We start from the raw sequence: 17,834 nt of genomic DNA on the forward strand, positions 1-17,834 counted from the left end.
GCAGGATGAGGCGAGTGAGACCCTGGCCTTGGGTGCGAAGGCTGAGGAGGGGTGGACACGGGGGCACATCAGTCATCAAGAGAAACCATAAATTAATGCCGAGTTTCCAGAAAGTAAAGTTAATGTAGAAACACCCAGCAAAACAAAACAACTTTTTAAATAAAGACAGGCCCCGACCCTGAACCTCCATGCTCATCTCATTTGCCTCCCTCTGCTCCAGGCCCTGTTGGTTCTTGTTTTTACTTAGTGTTGATATTTGTTCATTACTCTTGAATCTCAGTCTTCTCTTCCTTTGCTCACTCTTTCCCAATCCCCCCCCCCCTCCCCCATAAAGGGGAAATGACCTTGGGAGAAGCCACCAGGCATTGGCGGGGGCATTATTGTTTAACACCAGGGAATGAAGCCAAAATCAGTAGTGGTGAGTTGCTTTAAACTGATGTCACTCTCTGGACCCAAGGGGAGATTCTGCTGTAATGATGTCAGCAAACAATCACTGTGCGTGCAGCGCCTGCCTGGATGGCTGTGAGTGATTATCTGCTTGGCTAATTAATCATTCCAACTGTTGTTCGTGCGGCCCTCCTGCTCCGCTGACATCTCCGCTGACATCTCTGGGTGTCCTGCCTCCAAGCCTCCTTGGCTCATGCTTTCCTAGCCCCAGGGCCTCTCCCTGTCCCTCTAAGTTCAATCCTTCAAGGGCTGAAGGCCCACCACCTCCAAGAAGTCTCCGAAGACCACCAGCCTTTCCTGGAGGCCGTTGTTTATTTTTTTAGTTTAATTTTTTTATCTTTATTGATTTCAGAGAGAGGAAGGGAGAGGGAGAGAGAGATAGAAACATCAATGATGAGAGAGTCATTGATCGGCTGCCTCCTGCACGCCCCTGACTGGGGATTGAGCCGGCAACCCGGGCATGTGCCCAGACTGGCTCAGATCAGCTAAAATGTGGTTCTCAGCTGAGGGTCGGGGGTGACTTTGTTCCCAAAGAGCATTTGGTAGTGTCTGGAGACTTGGAAGCCATCGCTGGGGGGAGTGGTTGCTCCTGGCATCCAGTGGTGGAGACCAAGGGTGCTGCTGAACATCCCTCAGTGCCCAGGACCGCCCTCCCCAGCACAAAACTACCTGACCCAAACGTGCATGGTGCCAAGGAACCCTGAATCCAAACTCATTAAGGTATCGCTAAGGGTTTGTGAGAACTGTCCCAGGAATCAGATTTGCACTTCACCACCAGGCTTGCTGTGATTTTGCCCCAGGGGTGACAGACGTTTGGATGGGCAGAACAATAGGACCAGGGGTTTGTTTTCCCACCTGAGTTCTGAACTAAATGGGGCAGGCAGAGGCCAGCAGATGGGGACCACGATGTCATCTGAGAAGGGCCAGGTTGGATGATGTCACTTGGGCTCAGGGGTGACCTCCGAGTCTCTGCCGATCTCTGGGCCTCAGTTTCCTCATCTGTAGAATTCAGGGGTTAAGCTTGAGAATATTTTCTTTTTTAAACTTTTTATTGGATTCACAGAGAGATCCCTTGTGCTCTTTACTCAGTTTCCCCCAGTGGTAACGTCTGGCATAAGTAGGGACAATATCACAACCGAGAGACCGACACTACTGTTTCAGATTTTACTCAGATGGCCCTAGTTCCACACGCGCTCATTTGGATCACATTTCGAGCCGCTTCCAGCGCGTAGGAGAAGACACCCCACCTGCTCCTCATCAAGCCCGTGACTCATCTCCGGTGAACGAGAAACAGCCTGTGTCCGTGTCCATTGCAACACCCCGGAGTCTCCCCCGGGGACTTGGGAGGCTTAGTGCTCCTCACGCCCGTAACGGACAGGGTGGTGGGTGGCGGGGGGCAGCTGTGAGCTCGCGTGGTGGGCTGGAGGCAGGGAGTGGGTTGCAGAGGAAGCTTCACATCTCGGAGAGAAAGTGGGAGCCCACGTGGGCGCTGGCGCCAGGCTGCTGGACGGCTGCTCACTCTCCCCTCCGTGCCAGGTGTCAGCGCCACCAGGTGGGCCTGGGCCTGGACGCAGGTGTGACCTACTCCAGGTGAGCAGGTCTACCAGGCCCATGGGGACTCGAGATACTAATTTTTCCCACAGCACCGAGCCTTTCAACCAAAGCAGGAGCCCCTCCCTCTGCAAATGAACACTGACCTTCCCAAGAGAAGGGCAACAGAACCCTCGCTGTGGGGTTTGCCGTTTCTCCCCTGCTGCCGAGCTGGGCTGTGCTCTGGTGCGTGTCCCGTAAATCAGATGTCTGGCTCATCAGAGACCCAGGTGACAGTCTGCTGGTGAACCGCAAGCCTCTGAGCAAGGTTCTGATTTCTCTTCTAGAATTCGGGTTGCTTGGCAACCTCGGGAAAGGATTTTTGTAAGCCACAAGTTTAATGCAGGGGCTGAGTTAGAAGGAAAGAAGGTGTATTCGGGTCAGTTCCCTTCCAACTCGCTCTACCTGCCTCATCTTCCGGCCTGTTCTTGCCACTTTGCCACAAGGCCACTGCTCACTGGATTTCTTCCCCGGGGACTTGGAAATTGCCTTGGTGCTGGAGGCAAGCAAGCTGGGTGACTCCAGTCACCGCCCCTGGGGAGGGGGCATGGCCAGTGAAGGGGGTTCCTGTCCCGTCGGCAGGGGCATAGCTACTCAACGCCCAATGATTGGTGCCCTGGGGGAGCCCCAGGAGGTCAATGGCAAGAGGACCAGGGTGCTGTGTTCTCAGTGCCTGCAACAGTGCCTGGCCCAAAGTAGATGCTCAATGTCAGCTGAATGAATGACCAAATGAATGAATGCAGACTCAGCATTGCTAGAGCTTCCAACTATTCAAGGGAAGCCTAAAATCTAGATTCTTAGGTGGAATTTAAATATTGGTGCCCAACTCAAAAATATTTTTTCCAATACCATGAGGTCCAAGTTAAATGTGCACAGGCCGAAGCCTGCCTCTTGACCTACATCCAGGCCACCTGAACCATCTCTGCTCTCCAGGGAGCCTATGGGGTGGGAACACCCACCCAAAGGTGGTCACCAGGTGGCCCAGCCCCTGCCAGCCTCTCAGACCCCATCAGCAGGCTCCAGGAACACTGAATCTGGGTCTTTGCTGCTGTCCCTTGAGGACCAGCCCCTCCCACTCAGCAGTAGAGGCTGCTTGTTCCCCTCCCCCACCATTCCTTGGAGCCTGACCTTGGCACCCTACCCATGGCTTTCTCCTCCCCAGGTCCCTCCAGCACCCTGCTTGCCTGCAGGGCGCCAGTGGACATCCCATTCCCTGCTTTTCCATTCCTTAACCATCTCTCCTCCAACGACCTCCTTCCCTCTGTCCCATCCACCCAACGCCATAGCCACACTTGGTCCTTGGCTCCGCCTTGGAGTGTTCCACCAAGACATTCTTACAGCCTCCTATTTTTCTTGCTCCATCACCTATGTGCTCCCACTATGCCTGTTTTTTAATCATATTAACGTCACTCTGCTTCCCTCACCTCCTAATGTTCATTTCCTCCCCTAATGCAGCCATTCTCCATAGTCTCACTGATACCCCCAAGAGCCTTGAGCTATGGCCATCCATCTGGCAAAGCCTCTTCTAAATCTGCCAAGGGCTGGACACAGTACCCCTCATGTACCCTGTGCAACGCTAAGCTGAATGGGATTTCACCTCCCTCGTTTTAGACGCTATACTCCTATTAATGTAGCCTGAGAGCCATCAATGTGAACTGAGCAATCCACACACCAAATTCATGCCTCCTAGCTTCAGCCGGGCCCTCAAAGCCTCTTGGAACACCCCTGCTTTCCTCTCTGCCCTTGACCATTGAAGGTCCTCCGAACATCTTCTTTCTCCTCAAACCTCAAATCCCGAATGACTGCCTCATACGTCACCTTCTTTCATCCTCCCTCCTGGAGCTGAACCCACCTGCCCCTGGGTCTGGTTGGTTTCTTCTGCCTGGAGCACTTTTCAGCGCATATGTCTCTTCCTCTGGGAAACCTCTCTAACCATCCCCTCCCTGTCCCCCAGGCAGGACGCCCCTTCTCTGTTCTCAGGGCACCTTCTCTCACCCTGATGGTGACAGTCTCCTAGTTATTGTCCCTATTGCCACGAGCTCCTTTGAAGGCAGACTTGTAGGTTCACCACTGGGTCTCGCAACAAGAAGGATGCTGATGTACTGAGCTCAATAAACATTTTTTTCACTTGTAGCCCTCGCTTTTCTCGGCTATGCCTCCACCAGCCCTTCCTTCCTCCCTCCCTCCCTCCATGAATTCAGATCTGCCCTTCATAACACTCAGCTCAAGTTCACTCCCGTCACAGCATCCCTTCTGACAACCCTAGAAGACACCCATTCCGGGTCCCTCCGAATGCTCAAGGTACGGGTCTGTGGCGTGCTCATGCGGCCTCTCATTTTATTTTTTATGCTGTAACTATTTACATCTAGGTAAGTTCTTGTGGGTAGACAGAGATATTATAACTAGCAGTGAGTCCAGAAAATTTTGGATGGGCAAGTGGAAATGCAATAAGAGATTCTTACTGGAAACTTGTCTTAGTTTCCCGTTGCCGTTGGAACAAATGATTGCAAACCTGGTGCCTTAAAACAACATGAATTTATTATCTCATGTTTCTGGAGGCCGGACATCCAGAATCAGTCTCACTGGGCTGTTGTCGGGAAGTGGGCAGGGCTGGTTCCTTCCTCCCAGGCTGCAGGGGAAATCCATTCCCTTGCCCTTCCCGGCCTCTAGAGGGCGCCATCAGTCCTTGGCTCGTGGCCCCTTCCTTGCCTTACCCCAGCCTCTTGCTTCTGTTGCGACGTCGCCTCCTTTGACTCTCCTGCTTCCCTTTTATAAGGGCTTTTGTGATTACACCAATATTGGGGCCACCCCAATAATCCAGGACCATCTCCCCCTCTCAAGGCCTTTAGTTTAGTTGCATCCGCAGAGTGCCTGTTGCCATAAAAACACGCACAGGGTCTGGGGACTGCGGGGCCTGGCGACCTCGGGGGCACGGCCAGCCTACTGCAATGTCAGAAACAGCGGGTCAGGAAGCCGGGGCTCTTGGCTCGCTGCTGTTGTAATTCCGCCAGAAGAGCTGGAGGATTTCTTTCCTACGAGACAAGGACACCGTCATAAGGCTTCTCGGGGTGCATTTCTTATAAAGCTCCCGCACCCTGGTCCTGAAAAACCGGCCCACAAAGACGTAGATCACGGGGTTCAGGCAGCTGTTGATGAAAGCAAAGAAGTTGGCCCACTGCAGGCCCAGGTCGGTGAAATCCTCCCAGAAGCAGCCTTGGATGGCCCGCACCTGGAACAGAAACTCCAGGAAGGCAAAGAAGTGGTAGGGGGCCCAGCAGACCAGGAAGGCGGCCACGAGCGTGAGGATCAGCGCCGTGGTCTTGCCGTCCCCGGGGCCCCCGCAGCTTGTCCTCCTGACCTCCAGCCGCCGCCGCAGGGAGGCCAGGATGTGGAAGTTGAAGAAGACTATGGCGGCCAGCGGCAGGAGGAAGCCCAGCACGTTCAGCTCCACGATCCTCAGGTAGTGCCAGGCCTCGTGCGGGAGCAGCAGCACGCAGGCCGACACGTTCAGCTCCGGGACGGCCCTGACGGAGCGGAGCAGGAAGGTGGGCACGCTCAGCAGGCCCCCCAGGCCCCAGATGAGCGCGCAGGTGACCTGCGCCAGCCGCCGCCGCCGGTGCCGCCGGCTGGCCATGGGGTGCACCAGCGCGCAGTAGCGGTCCCGGCTCACGGCCACCACCAGGAAGATGCTGATGAACAGGTTGGCCTTGATCACCCCGCTGACGGCGCGGCAGAGCGCGGCCCCGAAAGGCCAGTTGAAGTGGTTCCAGATGTTGTGGGCCCAGAAGGGCAAGCCCAAGACGAAGACCAGGTCGGCCGCGGCCAGGTTGGCCAGGTAGATCTCGGCCACGCTGAGCCGCCGCCGGGGCAGGAGGAGGACGGACAGGACGAAGAGGTTCCCCAGCAGGCCGCAGGCGCAGATGGCGGCGACGAAGGCGGGCAGCACCCTGTGCAGCAGGGCCCAGGCCTCCCCGGCATCGTCGCAGGACGTGGCGTTTGGAGGCACCGCCTGGCTCTGGTTGGAGGGCTGCAGCTCCAGGAGGGCCCGCGATGCCATCCACAGGGACCTGCAATGAACAGCAAGCGCGTGGCTAACGCGGTTCTGGAAAATCAAGTGGCACCGACACCTGGCCGCACCCGCTCGTTTCCGCATTGTCCCCAGCTGCTTGTGTTCCAGCCGCGGAGCCGCTGCGGCAGTGGCCGTGAGGCCTGTAGGGCTCAAAATATTTACCATCTGTTCCCGTAAGAGGAGAAGTTTGCCAAGTCCTGGTAGAAAGGAAAGGGCCAGGGCTTTGAAACCCAAGTCCAAATCCTGGCACAACCCTTGGTGTGGGTCACTTAGACCCACTGACTTTTCTTTTTAAAATCGGAGCTAATTGTATCCTGCTTGGCATGGTTGCTGGGCATAGAGGAAGCAATCAACGGAAGGTGGCAATTAGTCTTATTAACAACCACGTTATTAGTATTAACAGTCTAACAAGCATTTAATGAGCATCTACTTTGTGCTGGCACTTGGCCAGGTGCTAGAGACTCAAGGGACAGGACAGAGCAGCCCCCAGCCTGAAGGTGCTCACTGTCGGGAGAGATGCAGACATGCAGAGTCAATAACAATATAGCTGCTGAATAAATACATTAGAGGGGAGATGGGGAGGTGTGATCAGAGTCTAGATGTTTTTTGAAAGTAGCACCACCATGCTTTTCAATTGGCTATTGGTTGTGAGAGGTGGAGGAGGTTTGGAGTCTGAGTTCATCAACTGAAATGGAGATGATGGAGTGAGATGGAGAGATTTCTTTTTGGGGGGTGGGATCAGGAATTCACTTTTGGACATGTAAGGGTTGAGATATCTGTTGGACATCTAGTGGGGAATCCAGGGGACGATCAGATATACAAGAGAGGTGGGTATTCAGAGACCAGCTCTGAGATAATGGTCCACAGGTGGGAACTGTCATCTCACGGATGCTATTTAAAGCCGCAGGACTTTAAAACCACCAAAAGATGGTTTAACAAAAATTTAAGTACTGAACTTCTGTTTCTCAAAGCAGCTGGTGATGAAGGCGTAACTTGCACAAAATGTTGATGTTTGCGTCACTATGGGGGCTGGAAGGATGTCACTGACCACTAGAAAGTCTAAACACAAAGCTGCTACTTCAGAAATTAGTGATTTAAAAAATATATATATGTCTTTATCGATTTCAGAGAGAGGAAGGGGGAGGGAGAGAGAGAGAGAAAGATCTATGATGAGAGAGTCATTGATCCACTGCCTCCTGCACAGCCCCTCGGGATTGAGCCTGAAACCCAGGCAGGTGCCCTGCCCAGGAATCGAACCATGATCTCCTGGATCCTAGGTTGATGCTCAACCACTGAGCCATGCGGGCCGGGCAGAAATTAGTGATTTTGAAGGCGCATGCCCCAGGAGGGACATTGACTGCACCCAGAGAGCGGCAGGAGATGCTGTTACAAGTCACCGCATGAAGCGTGACTTCTCACTTAGACCAAGAGACTGTTCTTTAAGGTAATTCAGCTCATTTTTGGTCCCAGCTCATCTCGTGCACATATGACAAAGGAGATGCTGATCGAGTGCGTGTCAGCTCCATGAGAACGGCACAGACTGTGACACATGCCAGTTTGGTGTCAGAATCCTCAGAATCGGTCAATTCTAATCGTGACCCAACTCTTTCATAGGTTCATGGAATCAAAGCAAAATCTCAGAAGTTCATTCTGGCGAAGCCGAATGCGGGCTCTCTGTGAATGCTGGTCTCGAGTCGGTTAAAATTGTTCACACTGGAGGTCACGTTGCTGTATTTTGCGGTGACAACACGCATGCACGCTTTGGAGGGCATGGTGTCACCGTCACGAGGCCGCTGCTGTTAAAATAAGAGGCCGACGAAACACAAATGGGTTTCGAACAGGTCACGCTGCACACGATTCGTAATTGCATACGAACAAGTTTCCACATCCCACCAACTGAAATGGAGGTTGCAGTTGACAAGAGCTGCAAAATTTTAAAGCATAGTACCGAACTGCAGACTTTTTGTGACAAAGTTGGTGAATTTGGAAAAAAACCCAACGACTTAAGCCTGTGTTTTCTTTCTCGGCTGCCCATCACCAATGTTAGGAGATGCTGAGTGTAAGTGCCCTAAAATGTTATAAAACTGTTTGTTAAACAGATCTCTAAATAGTTGCATTTTGTTCCAAATCAACTGGAAATCTTTAATCAAGATATTCAAAAATATAGGACCAGATCATCAGCTTTGAAAGCTTTTAGCTGATTACAGTTAAACAAAGCTTTTATGTAGAAAATAAATTTTTTTCTCTTTCTGAAAGAGCAAGGGAGAAAATTATCAAATTAAATGAGACCTCAAATGACACACAAAATTTGATAAAATCCTGTAATAAAATCCTATAACGAACTTTGGAATATCTCCATTTGTAGGAAGAATTTTTTCAATGGGATAAACTCATACTCTACACAAGAAAGAGATGGAATTGAGACAGAGACAGCCTGATTTGTAGCATCTAAATTTGACGAAGCACTTAGAAATTATAAATAGCTATACTCGATTTGAAAAGTTTCACCTGGGAAATATACTTGCTGAAGAAAGAAACTCTGACCTAAGGCATAAAGGCCGCACCTGGGAACACACTTGGGCTGAAATATTTACATAATTCCACATGCAAAGAACTGGGTTTGAGGATTTCTTGTCAGAATTGGCCCAGAGCTTATCAGGTCCCTCAGCACCTTAATTAAATGTATTCTGGTCCAAGGAAAGAGTCAATGGAAGGTATTAGCTTAAACTTATTAACTGTAAAATTAGAAGAAAAAGACCTCAGCAATTATATGGAACAATTAAAAATAATAAAATCGCATTGAAAGAAAAATATGTTCTCCAGGAAAATGCCAGTGACACGTCGGAGTCAGGCACAAGCCCAAGAAACAATCACAGCTCACGGCTGTGTACCGAGAGCAGTTGCTTTGCTTACGTCATTTCTAATTGTTCAGTTAATTAACATAAAGGTTTTCTTTTGCTTTAATATATGCGGATATATATATGTTTTAGGTTTTTATTGAATTTTTTTTGTAGAGAGAGAGGAGGGGGAGAGAGAGAGAAATGTCTGTGAGCTAAACATCAATCAGCCGCCTCCTGCATGCCCCCTACTGGGAATCGAGCCCACAGCCCGGGCATGTGTCCTGACCGGGAATCGAACCGGCGACCTCTTGGTGCATGGGACGACACTCCACCACCGAGCCACACGGGCAGGGCTGGATGTATATATTTTTAAAGACTTTTTTTTTTTTGAAAAAAGTTTTTGACTAAAACTACTTTATAATTCTATTACTATAATATAACCAATGTGTTGGTGTGTATATATATAAATAGCTAAATACATAACATTATTGAAAATAGTTTTTGACTTGAACTACGTTACAACTCCATCAGTATAATATAACCAACTTGTGCTTTACGACACCCAGTTTGTGGTCATCGGTGACGGCAGCCACAGGAAACAGACACCCAGCGCACCTGACTCCTCAGATGCCCGGGGGCACCCCGCAGCGCCCTGGCCCGCACACAGGCCTGCGAGCCCCTTCCTGAGGCTGCCACTGGGCTGCACGCCTTCCCTTGCGGTGCCCTCCTCGGCAGGTGCGGGGAGGCTGCGGGGTGAGGCCCTGGGGCCCAGGCCTGACCCCTGACACACCGGGGACGGATGTGCTGCGGGTCCAGGATCGAGCTGGGCTTTAGGTGAGGCATCCTGACAACACTCCTGGGAGGAGGCCTGGGTATCCTTATGCCCATTGTACCGATGAGCACACTGAGGAGAAGTGCCCAGGTTCGCCTGGCAACACGGGCCAGTGCGTTCGTATGCAGCTCTTTTTTCTGGCCCAGCACAGGGTCCAGGTGCTATTCATACATCATGCTGTGACTATAAGGAGAATGGGCCTGGGGTCAGGGAACCTGGGCTTCAGTCCTGGGCCACCAAACTGTGTGATGCTGGGCAGGGCAGGTACCTCTGAGCCTCAGTTTCCTCATCTGTAAAGTGGTAATAAGGGTGCGTATTGCAGAGTCACGGTGAGGCTGGAGCGAGATCACGCATGTAAAGCCCCTGGTAGGTTGTGAAACATCAAACCCAAGGCTTTGAGGGTGATCCCACCACAGCAATAACGACGACAGCTATAGCACTAATAACAGTGACGGCAGAGAGTCCCGGTCCCTCTGAGGGAAGCAACCTCCCCTCCACGTGGTCTGCTCCTGACTATGGAACAGGCCAGGGATGACCCGGGACCCAGTGCACTAGGAAACTAAGACGCTGAATTCCAGAAGGCTGCCGGGCAGGCGGGGCTCAGCGGTTGAGCATCGACCTAGATCCAGGAGATCGCGGTTCGATTCCCGGTCAGGGCACATGCCCGGGTTGTGGGCTCGATCCCCAGTCGGGGGCGTGCAGGAGGCAGCCGATCAATGACTCTCATCATTGATGTTTCTCTCTCTCTCTCTCTCCCTCTCCCTTCCTCTCTCTGAAATCAATAAAGACATATTAAAAAAAACACACACACAAAAAACCAGAAGGCTGGGTTCCAAGAGGGCCTGGTGCTTGGGGTTGTCATTTGCCTCCAGCCTTGGGGCTTTAAGCACCTGGAGTTTAAGAAGGGACCCCAAGAAAGGGGGGAGGATTCATGGGAGGCTGAGAGAGCCCAGGGACGTGGTCCCCTTTGCGCCTCTCCCTTTCCTTCTCCAGCTTTCCCTGAGCACGCAGGGAGGGTGTCCGTGTCCCCTCTGAAGCGGGGGTGCCTGGGCGGGAAAGGATGGCTCTCGGTGGGCAGTGGAGGGGGCCTGGCTCCTGAGTCTTCCTAAGAGACCCCAAGGCCAGTGAGAGGCAGGGGCTGCCCAGGCCCCACCAGGCCAAAGGGCGAGCTGGGGTGCGGGGCTGAAGTGTCGGCAGAATACCGGCCTCCGGAGATGTCGCCACCCGAGCCCCCGGCACCTGTGAACCTGTTGGTACCTTATGTGGCGGCAGGGACTTTGCAGATGTGATTAAGTTACGGATCTCGAGATGGGGAGTTGACTGTGTTATGAGGTGAGCCTAACGGAATCGAAAGTGGAAGTGATTTCGTTTTTCCGCGTTAGAGGGGGGCGGGAGGGGCAGAGTGGGAGGCGCTGCGGTGCCTCGAAGGTGGAGGAAGGGGCCAGGAGCCAAGGAGCTCGGGCAGCCTCCCGAGGCTGGAGAAGGGAAGGGACGGGTTCTCCCTGAACCTTCCGGAAGGAGCACAGCCCTGTCAACGTCTTGACTTTCGCTCAGTGTGACTGATTTTGAACTTCTGCCCTCCAGAGCTGTCACGAACTGTGTGTGGTTTCAAGCCACTGAGTTTGTGCTAATTTGTTACGGCGGCAACAGGGGGCAAAGCTTCACCCTGCCCAGGAAATCGGGGACTGTGGCCTGAGCTCTGACCTCTGACCTCAGCTCCAGCCTGGTCGGTTCAACAGACACCGCCCTCCAGCCCGCGGGACCGGCTGTGTCCCCAGGCGCCCCAGCCACGGCGTCTGCTCCTACCAGCTGCCCTGCATTTAATACAAAGTTGGCCAGAGAGGAGACATCTCCCTTCACCGGTTCTTAGTTCTAGCTCTCACATTTGCCTGGCACATAGTAGGTGTTCAGTAAACAGGAGCTATTGGTCTTATTAGTAATATTTGATCCTATTTGAAAAACTCCGAGGTGACACTGGGCAAGCCTACTGGAGACGACGCGTGTAATCTCTATGTGGTATTTTCCGAGTTCTGCACATTTTTAACATTGGCATGTGGCGCTCAGGGGGCAGCAGGACTTTCTTCAACAAATTAGCCCTTTTCAAATTAATTCCAGTGTCAACAGTGAGGCGATGATAAAGGCATTATAGATATTAAGGAATAGCGACCTGGTCCCATAATAACACGCCACTTTCAAGCAACAAATAACCCAGCCAGTGTTGGCCTTGTGAAATATTGTAAGCGATCCTGGGGAGACCAGTCTGATTTTGATAAATCAGGATTTGTAGGTGGTAACTGGCCAGCGTCCACGCGGGGCTCTGAGGGCTGTGTTCAGGCCCCATGCCCATGACCTGGACAGAAAGAGCCTTTGGAACCTCCACGCCTGTTCCAAAGCTCTCCTTCCCCCGACTCCTGGCAAAGCATCTAAAACCCAAAATAAGCACGGAATACAAGTGTCTTAAATTGATTTAGAATTATGTTTGTTTTGGTTTTTTGGTTTTTTTTAAAAAAAGTATACACTTACAGAAAGCTAAAAATTCTGCCAATATTTAGTTGTAAAAGGAGGATTTTTTTCTCTCTCTAAGAGACACGGGTCTCCTCTTACATTTTACTCTTGTAAGAGAAAAGAAAGATGGTCATTTACTTACTTGGGAAGAAATGAAAGCTCTCCTGACCTCGGCTGGGTTTTCTGGTGGCAGCAGCGGCCCTCGGAGGTGTTTTCTGTTCTGGGAAGCGCTTGGAGATGGGGTGGCCTTTCTTACATAACCTCTGCTCCAGTGATGTCATGGGAGGGATGGCCGAAAAGTGAGTCTTCCGGACGGGGGAGCAAGCTGTGGTTTTGTAAGAAAAACTGCTTTGCGCTTTGGGGCGAGAGATGATTCAGTGGCCATCTCCCTCCTCACCTCGCTGACATCCTGGGGGGGCCGGCACGATCCGGCCTCAGAAAGGCACATTGGCCAGTGTGCTCTCAGAGCACATTTTGGCACAGGGAATATAGTCAATGATATTGTAATAACCATGTATGGTGTTAGCTGGGTGCTACACTACTCGGGGTGATCGCTTGGTCAGGCAGATAAATGTCTAATCCCTACATTGTACACCTGTACCACTGTGTGCCAATTGTAACTGAAAAACAAAGTTTTAAAACTTTACAAAAAAATTTAAAAAGGCAAAAAAAAGAAAACAAACCCAAACCACACCATACGCTGGCACCTCTGAGAGCCTCAGGCATCTGCAGATGCCTAGTGATGGCTTCGCCCCGAGAGCCTGGGGCTCTGCAGCAGCTTCCATGGGAGCTGACTCGAGTGTCCCTGTTTGGATTTTGGTCATGAGGGATCTGTGGCCAGGAATCCATCAGTGCCGACCCCGTTAAACAAACGGGGAGCCAGGACAAGGCTGACTCACGCCCTGGCCTGGGTTGAGCGAGATCAGAGGCACTTTCTCCCTAAGCCTCCCTGGCAGCTCTGCGGTCCACTCCCGAGCTGGGTCTGCATCCATCAAGCTGAACCACGCAAGGCCTCGTGTCCAGACAGTGGGAAATTTCTGGCTCTCCTGGGGAGTCAGACCTCAGATCCTTCAACGGAACCCACTTGCCTTCTGTCTTTGCTCCTAAAGAGTACACACAGGACAAATCCACACCAGGGATTCCGGAGAGGTGGTGCCCCAAATCTCAGCCCCCAGCCCCCACTCCTGCACCCTGGGCCCCCCTGCACCCTGGCCCTGCCTCGTGGAAGCTCGATTTGCACCTGTTGGTGTCACCACGAACCTAACCTGTCTGGAGCAGAACATGTCCCTTTGTCCTCAGACTCTGGCCTTCTCAGGGTATTTCCCTTCTCTGACCCCTCAGTGCAGACAAATTGTACTTTTGGATTTGCTAGCAGTTTTCTCTTGTGTCTGGACATCATAAAATTGTGGAAGCAGCCTGGAGAGTATTATGCTAAGCGAAATAAGCCAGCCAGAGAAAAACAAGTATCACACAATCTCACTTATCTGTGGAACCTAATGAACAAAATAAACTGAGAAACAAAACAGATCCAGAGGTACAGAAGCATGGATCAGGCTGAGGGATCTCAGAGGGAAGGGGGTGGGTGGTGGGAAGAGATCAGCCAGAGAACCTGTATGTACAAAGGCACTGCCCGTGGGCACAGACCATAGTGTGGGGCAGGCCTTGCGGGGCGGGCAGGGTGGAGAGGGATCAGTGGGGGGAACGGGAGGGCGCCTGTAATACTCTCAACAATAAAGATGAATTAAAAAAATATTGTGGAAGTGGGAAAGCAAGAAACCCCTCAAGGATCAGTAGCAGATGTGTGACTTACAGAGGAAACTAGACTTTAACTGTGGAAGGTCCCTTCAAGTTCAGGAGAGAGCTGGGCCTTTTGTGGTCACGCAAAGGTTAGGCGACGGCCTACCATCCTTTTGGGTAGATTTTAACCAGAGAGAGGTTCCGAATCCCAGGATTTCCTCATCAGCGCTGCAGATTGGGGTCTTGCCAGGGGTTGGCTTCCCTCCCTTCGATGTGAATTTACACCAGACAGTTTCTGGGAAGCGCTGCTCTTCGGTGGTGTCTTCCAGCCCCAGCTCGGGTTCACTTGCAGAGACCAGGAGACAGGCTCTGCGGGGACACGGGTGGGGGGTGGGGATGGGGAGTGAGGGGGGCTGTCCCTCTCTCTCCAGGAGGACAGCCTGTGAGGAGCATCGGACTGCCCCAGGCAGGGTCCCATGGGCGGGACGGTTGCTGCCCCCGGGGCCACTCATGAGGGCTGAGTAGGCCGGCCTTGGGGAAGTGACTCTGTGGCAACTGTGCCCAGGCCATGCGTGCCCCGCCCGTGGGTGGAATGGAAAGTAACCGAGATGAGTAAGTGCGTGGGTGCTCTCACTGTTGCTCACGGGGATGGGAAATGGGAAGCAGACCTTGGTCAGGGGGGCCTGGGAGCCTGCATCCTGGGGACTGAGGGCTGGGTGAGGGAACCCCGAGTCCGTAAGAGACAACAGCTCCCTATAATGTGGAGAAGATGGGAGGAGGCCGAGAGCGATCGAAGTCCCCTGGGCCCTGGGGACTTGGGTAGAGTGTGTGAGGAGGACACTGTAGCCCGGAGACGGCCCCTAAGGCACGAAGGGGTGACTGGGGGGGACCCAGGGCTACCAGCTTGGCCCACTGGGGGGGAGGCCTACCTTCCCTGGGATTGTTCTTAGTGCTGAAGCAGGGGGACTCAGGCAGCCTGGATTCCCCAGGTACAGCTGGCCTTGGACCGAGCTCCATGCATGTTCAAGGGAAGGTGAGCTGGAGTTTGAAGGACTTGGGGACACAAAGATCACAGTCCCCATGGTGACATACAGGGTCACTTTTCATTCCTCCAGCTGCTAAGCCTGCAGTCAGTCTCCTCCCCTTTCTAGTCACATCTGGCAAGTTCTTCACGATGACAGACTCCAGCATAATCCATTCAGCGCATCCTGCAAGGAGCACCCGCGTGCTGAGTGTCCTCAAGTTTGTCACTAGTCCTTCCGGCAAGCGATGTCCCTGTGACTGTCTCCACTTGCTGCTGAAGGAAAGAGGAGCCCCGTGGGCCGTTTCTCTCCAGGGAGAAGGCAACGGTCTAGCGTTGGTCCCGCCAGTGCCCTTTCACCTCTGCTCGCCCCCTCCTTGCCCTCAGGTTCTGGGCTCTCACTCGGCGAGCACGTCTGCAACAGGGGGCTCCAGCCCATCTCCTTGCTTCCTGACATTTCCCTTCGGTCCCTCCTTGTGCTAGATGAATATTCCAGAAGCACCTGGATGTTGTGCCTTCACAGGACAATGGCTCACTCCTTGGAATTGAGACTCATCCTTGGCGCTGCTGTGAGGCCAGGAGCCACCTTCAACCCTGGGTCTCTGCTCCATCTGAGAGGGTGGCTCATGGGTGCTGAGGCCCCAGGCTGGCCACCCTAAGAGTGTTTGCTGGAAATGACCGTCCCACTCCTCTCCGACCTCCCTGCTCCTCTCCACCGCATAACACCTCCCCCCCCCGACCACGCAAGTCGCACTGTGACCCTCTGCTCCCCTCTGTGAGCCCAGGTCCGAGCGCTCGTTCCTCTGCTCTGCAGACCCGGAGGGAGCACCCTCGCGGGGCCAGGTGAGGGCTGGGTGCCCGGAGCAGAGAAGGCCCAGAGCCCACCCTGGGGCTGCTCATGCTGCGGTGACGGGGCAGGTGGGCCAGCAAACGTCTTCGGCCAAGCGTGCAAATGCCACTGTGAAGAGCAGGCACAAAGGGGGCAGGGACGGCGAGGGCATCAGTAAGGTGCCAGGGTGTGAGGGGGTAAAAATAAAACCCTAAGTGTAGATGTCACAAAGCCCTAACTCCTGCAGTCTACAGGGGGACAGAGGCCGGCCTGAGCGTGTCCCGGGCATTCAGGCCGCGGCGGCGCTGTCCTGCTGTGTCGACGGCCATTTACGAAGAGAAGGGCTCTGGGTGCTGGGCCAGGGCTCCCACGTCAAACTCGCTGTCCCCGTGCTTTGGAAGACAAAGGCTTTCCACCTGGGCAGGGGGCTCACCAGACGCTCCCCTTACAACAGTCATGAGCTAACAGAGCTCAGGGCCAGTGCGGCCGTGCCCCTGAAGGCCGTTGGTCGGGTGCAGGAAAGAGGAACAGTGTCAGCCCAAAGCAAGGCCTTTCTGAGAGCTCAGGTGCAGGGAGCGCAGCTGGCCTGCCCACGAGACACTCCCAGAGGGAGCTGGGGGCCAGCGGTCCTGGGACTGCTCTGACCCTGGTGCCTTCACCTGGGAACTCGCTCTGCCCGCTTGGAGAGCTGTTGAGAAGACCAAGTAAGTGCATGGAAAACGTCGTCAGGTTACAAAGATGTTCTCAGGGTAAGATGAGAGTGTGTGTGTCGACGCAGCTTTTCCCAGTTTTATGGCCTTCCCGAGGGTAATCGGGCGGGAAGTGACCCTGCAGAAAACCTCATGCCATGTTTCAGCTTCGAGGCCTCATGGGTGCATGTGTACAGCAAAAGAAGTGAAATTAAGTTAAAAAATGGAGGTATGGCCCGGCCGCTGTGGCTCAGCGGTTGAGCATCGACCTAGGATCCAGGAGATCGCGGTTCGATTCCCAGTCAGGGCACAGGCCCGGGTTGCGGGCTCGATCCCCGGTCGGGGGCGTGCAGGAAGCAGCCGATCAGTGACTCACCATTGTTGTTTCTATCTCTCGATCTCCTTTCCTTTCTCTGAAATCAATAAAGATGTATTTTTTAAAAATGGAGGTAAGGACTAAGGTTCGTTCTCCTTAGAATCCGGTAGTTCACAGGTGGCCTGCTGCCGTGAGTGTTCTCTCGAACATGTCACGTTTCCCCTCCGTCTGGAGTCCTTTCATGAGCCGCAAAACTCTGGGTGCAGGTCAGCTGAAAATGCTGAGGATGGTGTTCACATTTTCTTGAAGACTCCAGAGCAAGAATCCGATGGTCTGGTCTGGAGGCCGCGGTGGGCAGGTCTGGGCTGAAGAGGCATCTCTCCAGGGTTTAAATCCCAGCTCCATCGTGGGTGAGCTGGGTCAACTTGAGCCGTTTTCTGTACCACTTTGTGGGGCCTCGGCTCCCTTGTCTTCTTAGAGCTGGGGATCACATGAGACGATGGGGAGGTGGCTGGCCCCGGGTCAGCCCTGGCAGTAGCTGCTCTGCTTTCACCACTTTGCTGTTGCACAAGACAGTGGTGGGCTCAGCATGGGACGCGAGGTGCAGCCGTCCTCGGCCTGGGCCGGGACTAGAGGGAGGAAACAGGCGACATCGCTGGCCCTCGGAGTGGGCCGTGCAAGTGACTCAGTGTGGAGGGAGGCGTCCGGAGGAGCCTCGGAGCCCTGTCTTGGGCCATCTCTCAGGGTGGTCTATAAACAACTTTCCCACACAGTGGGCTCGGTGGCTGGGCTGTCTGGAAGCCAGGAGCTGGGCCCTGCCACCTCTTCTGAACCTTGCCTGAGACTCCGGGAATCTGCCTGACTCTGGGGCCTGGGAAGGAAGAGGGGAGCAGGGTAGCCCGGCCTGGAGTCAGTAGAGGGGGGGCATTTAAACCCAGCCCCATCAGCCTGCGGTGCAC

General features: G+C 53.5%; 1 protein-coding gene across 1 annotated transcript; it reads right to left on the reverse strand.

Annotated features, from left to right (window-relative positions):
* Positions 1-5,002: 5,002 nt before the first annotated feature.
* Positions 5,003-6,097, reverse strand: BDKRB1 (bradykinin receptor B1). The gene has a single exon (XM_016201005.2). The coding sequence runs from the start codon at positions 6,092-6,094 to the stop codon at positions 5,003-5,005; it is 1,092 nt and encodes a 363-aa protein (XP_016056491.2). The 5' UTR covers positions 6,095-6,097.
* Positions 6,098-17,834: the final 11,737 nt, after the last annotated feature.

This window comes from Miniopterus natalensis, chromosome 1 (genome assembly GCF_054644295.1).
Source record: "Miniopterus natalensis isolate mMinNat1 chromosome 1, mMinNat1.hap1, whole genome shotgun sequence".
NCBI lineage: Eukaryota > Metazoa > Chordata > Mammalia > Chiroptera > Miniopteridae > Miniopterus > Miniopterus natalensis.

Coding starts and splice junctions, on each gene's coding strand:
- BDKRB1 (XM_016201005.2), bottom strand. CDS start 6,094: ATGGCATCGCGGGCCCTCCTGGAGCTGCAGCCCTCCAACCAGAGCCAG.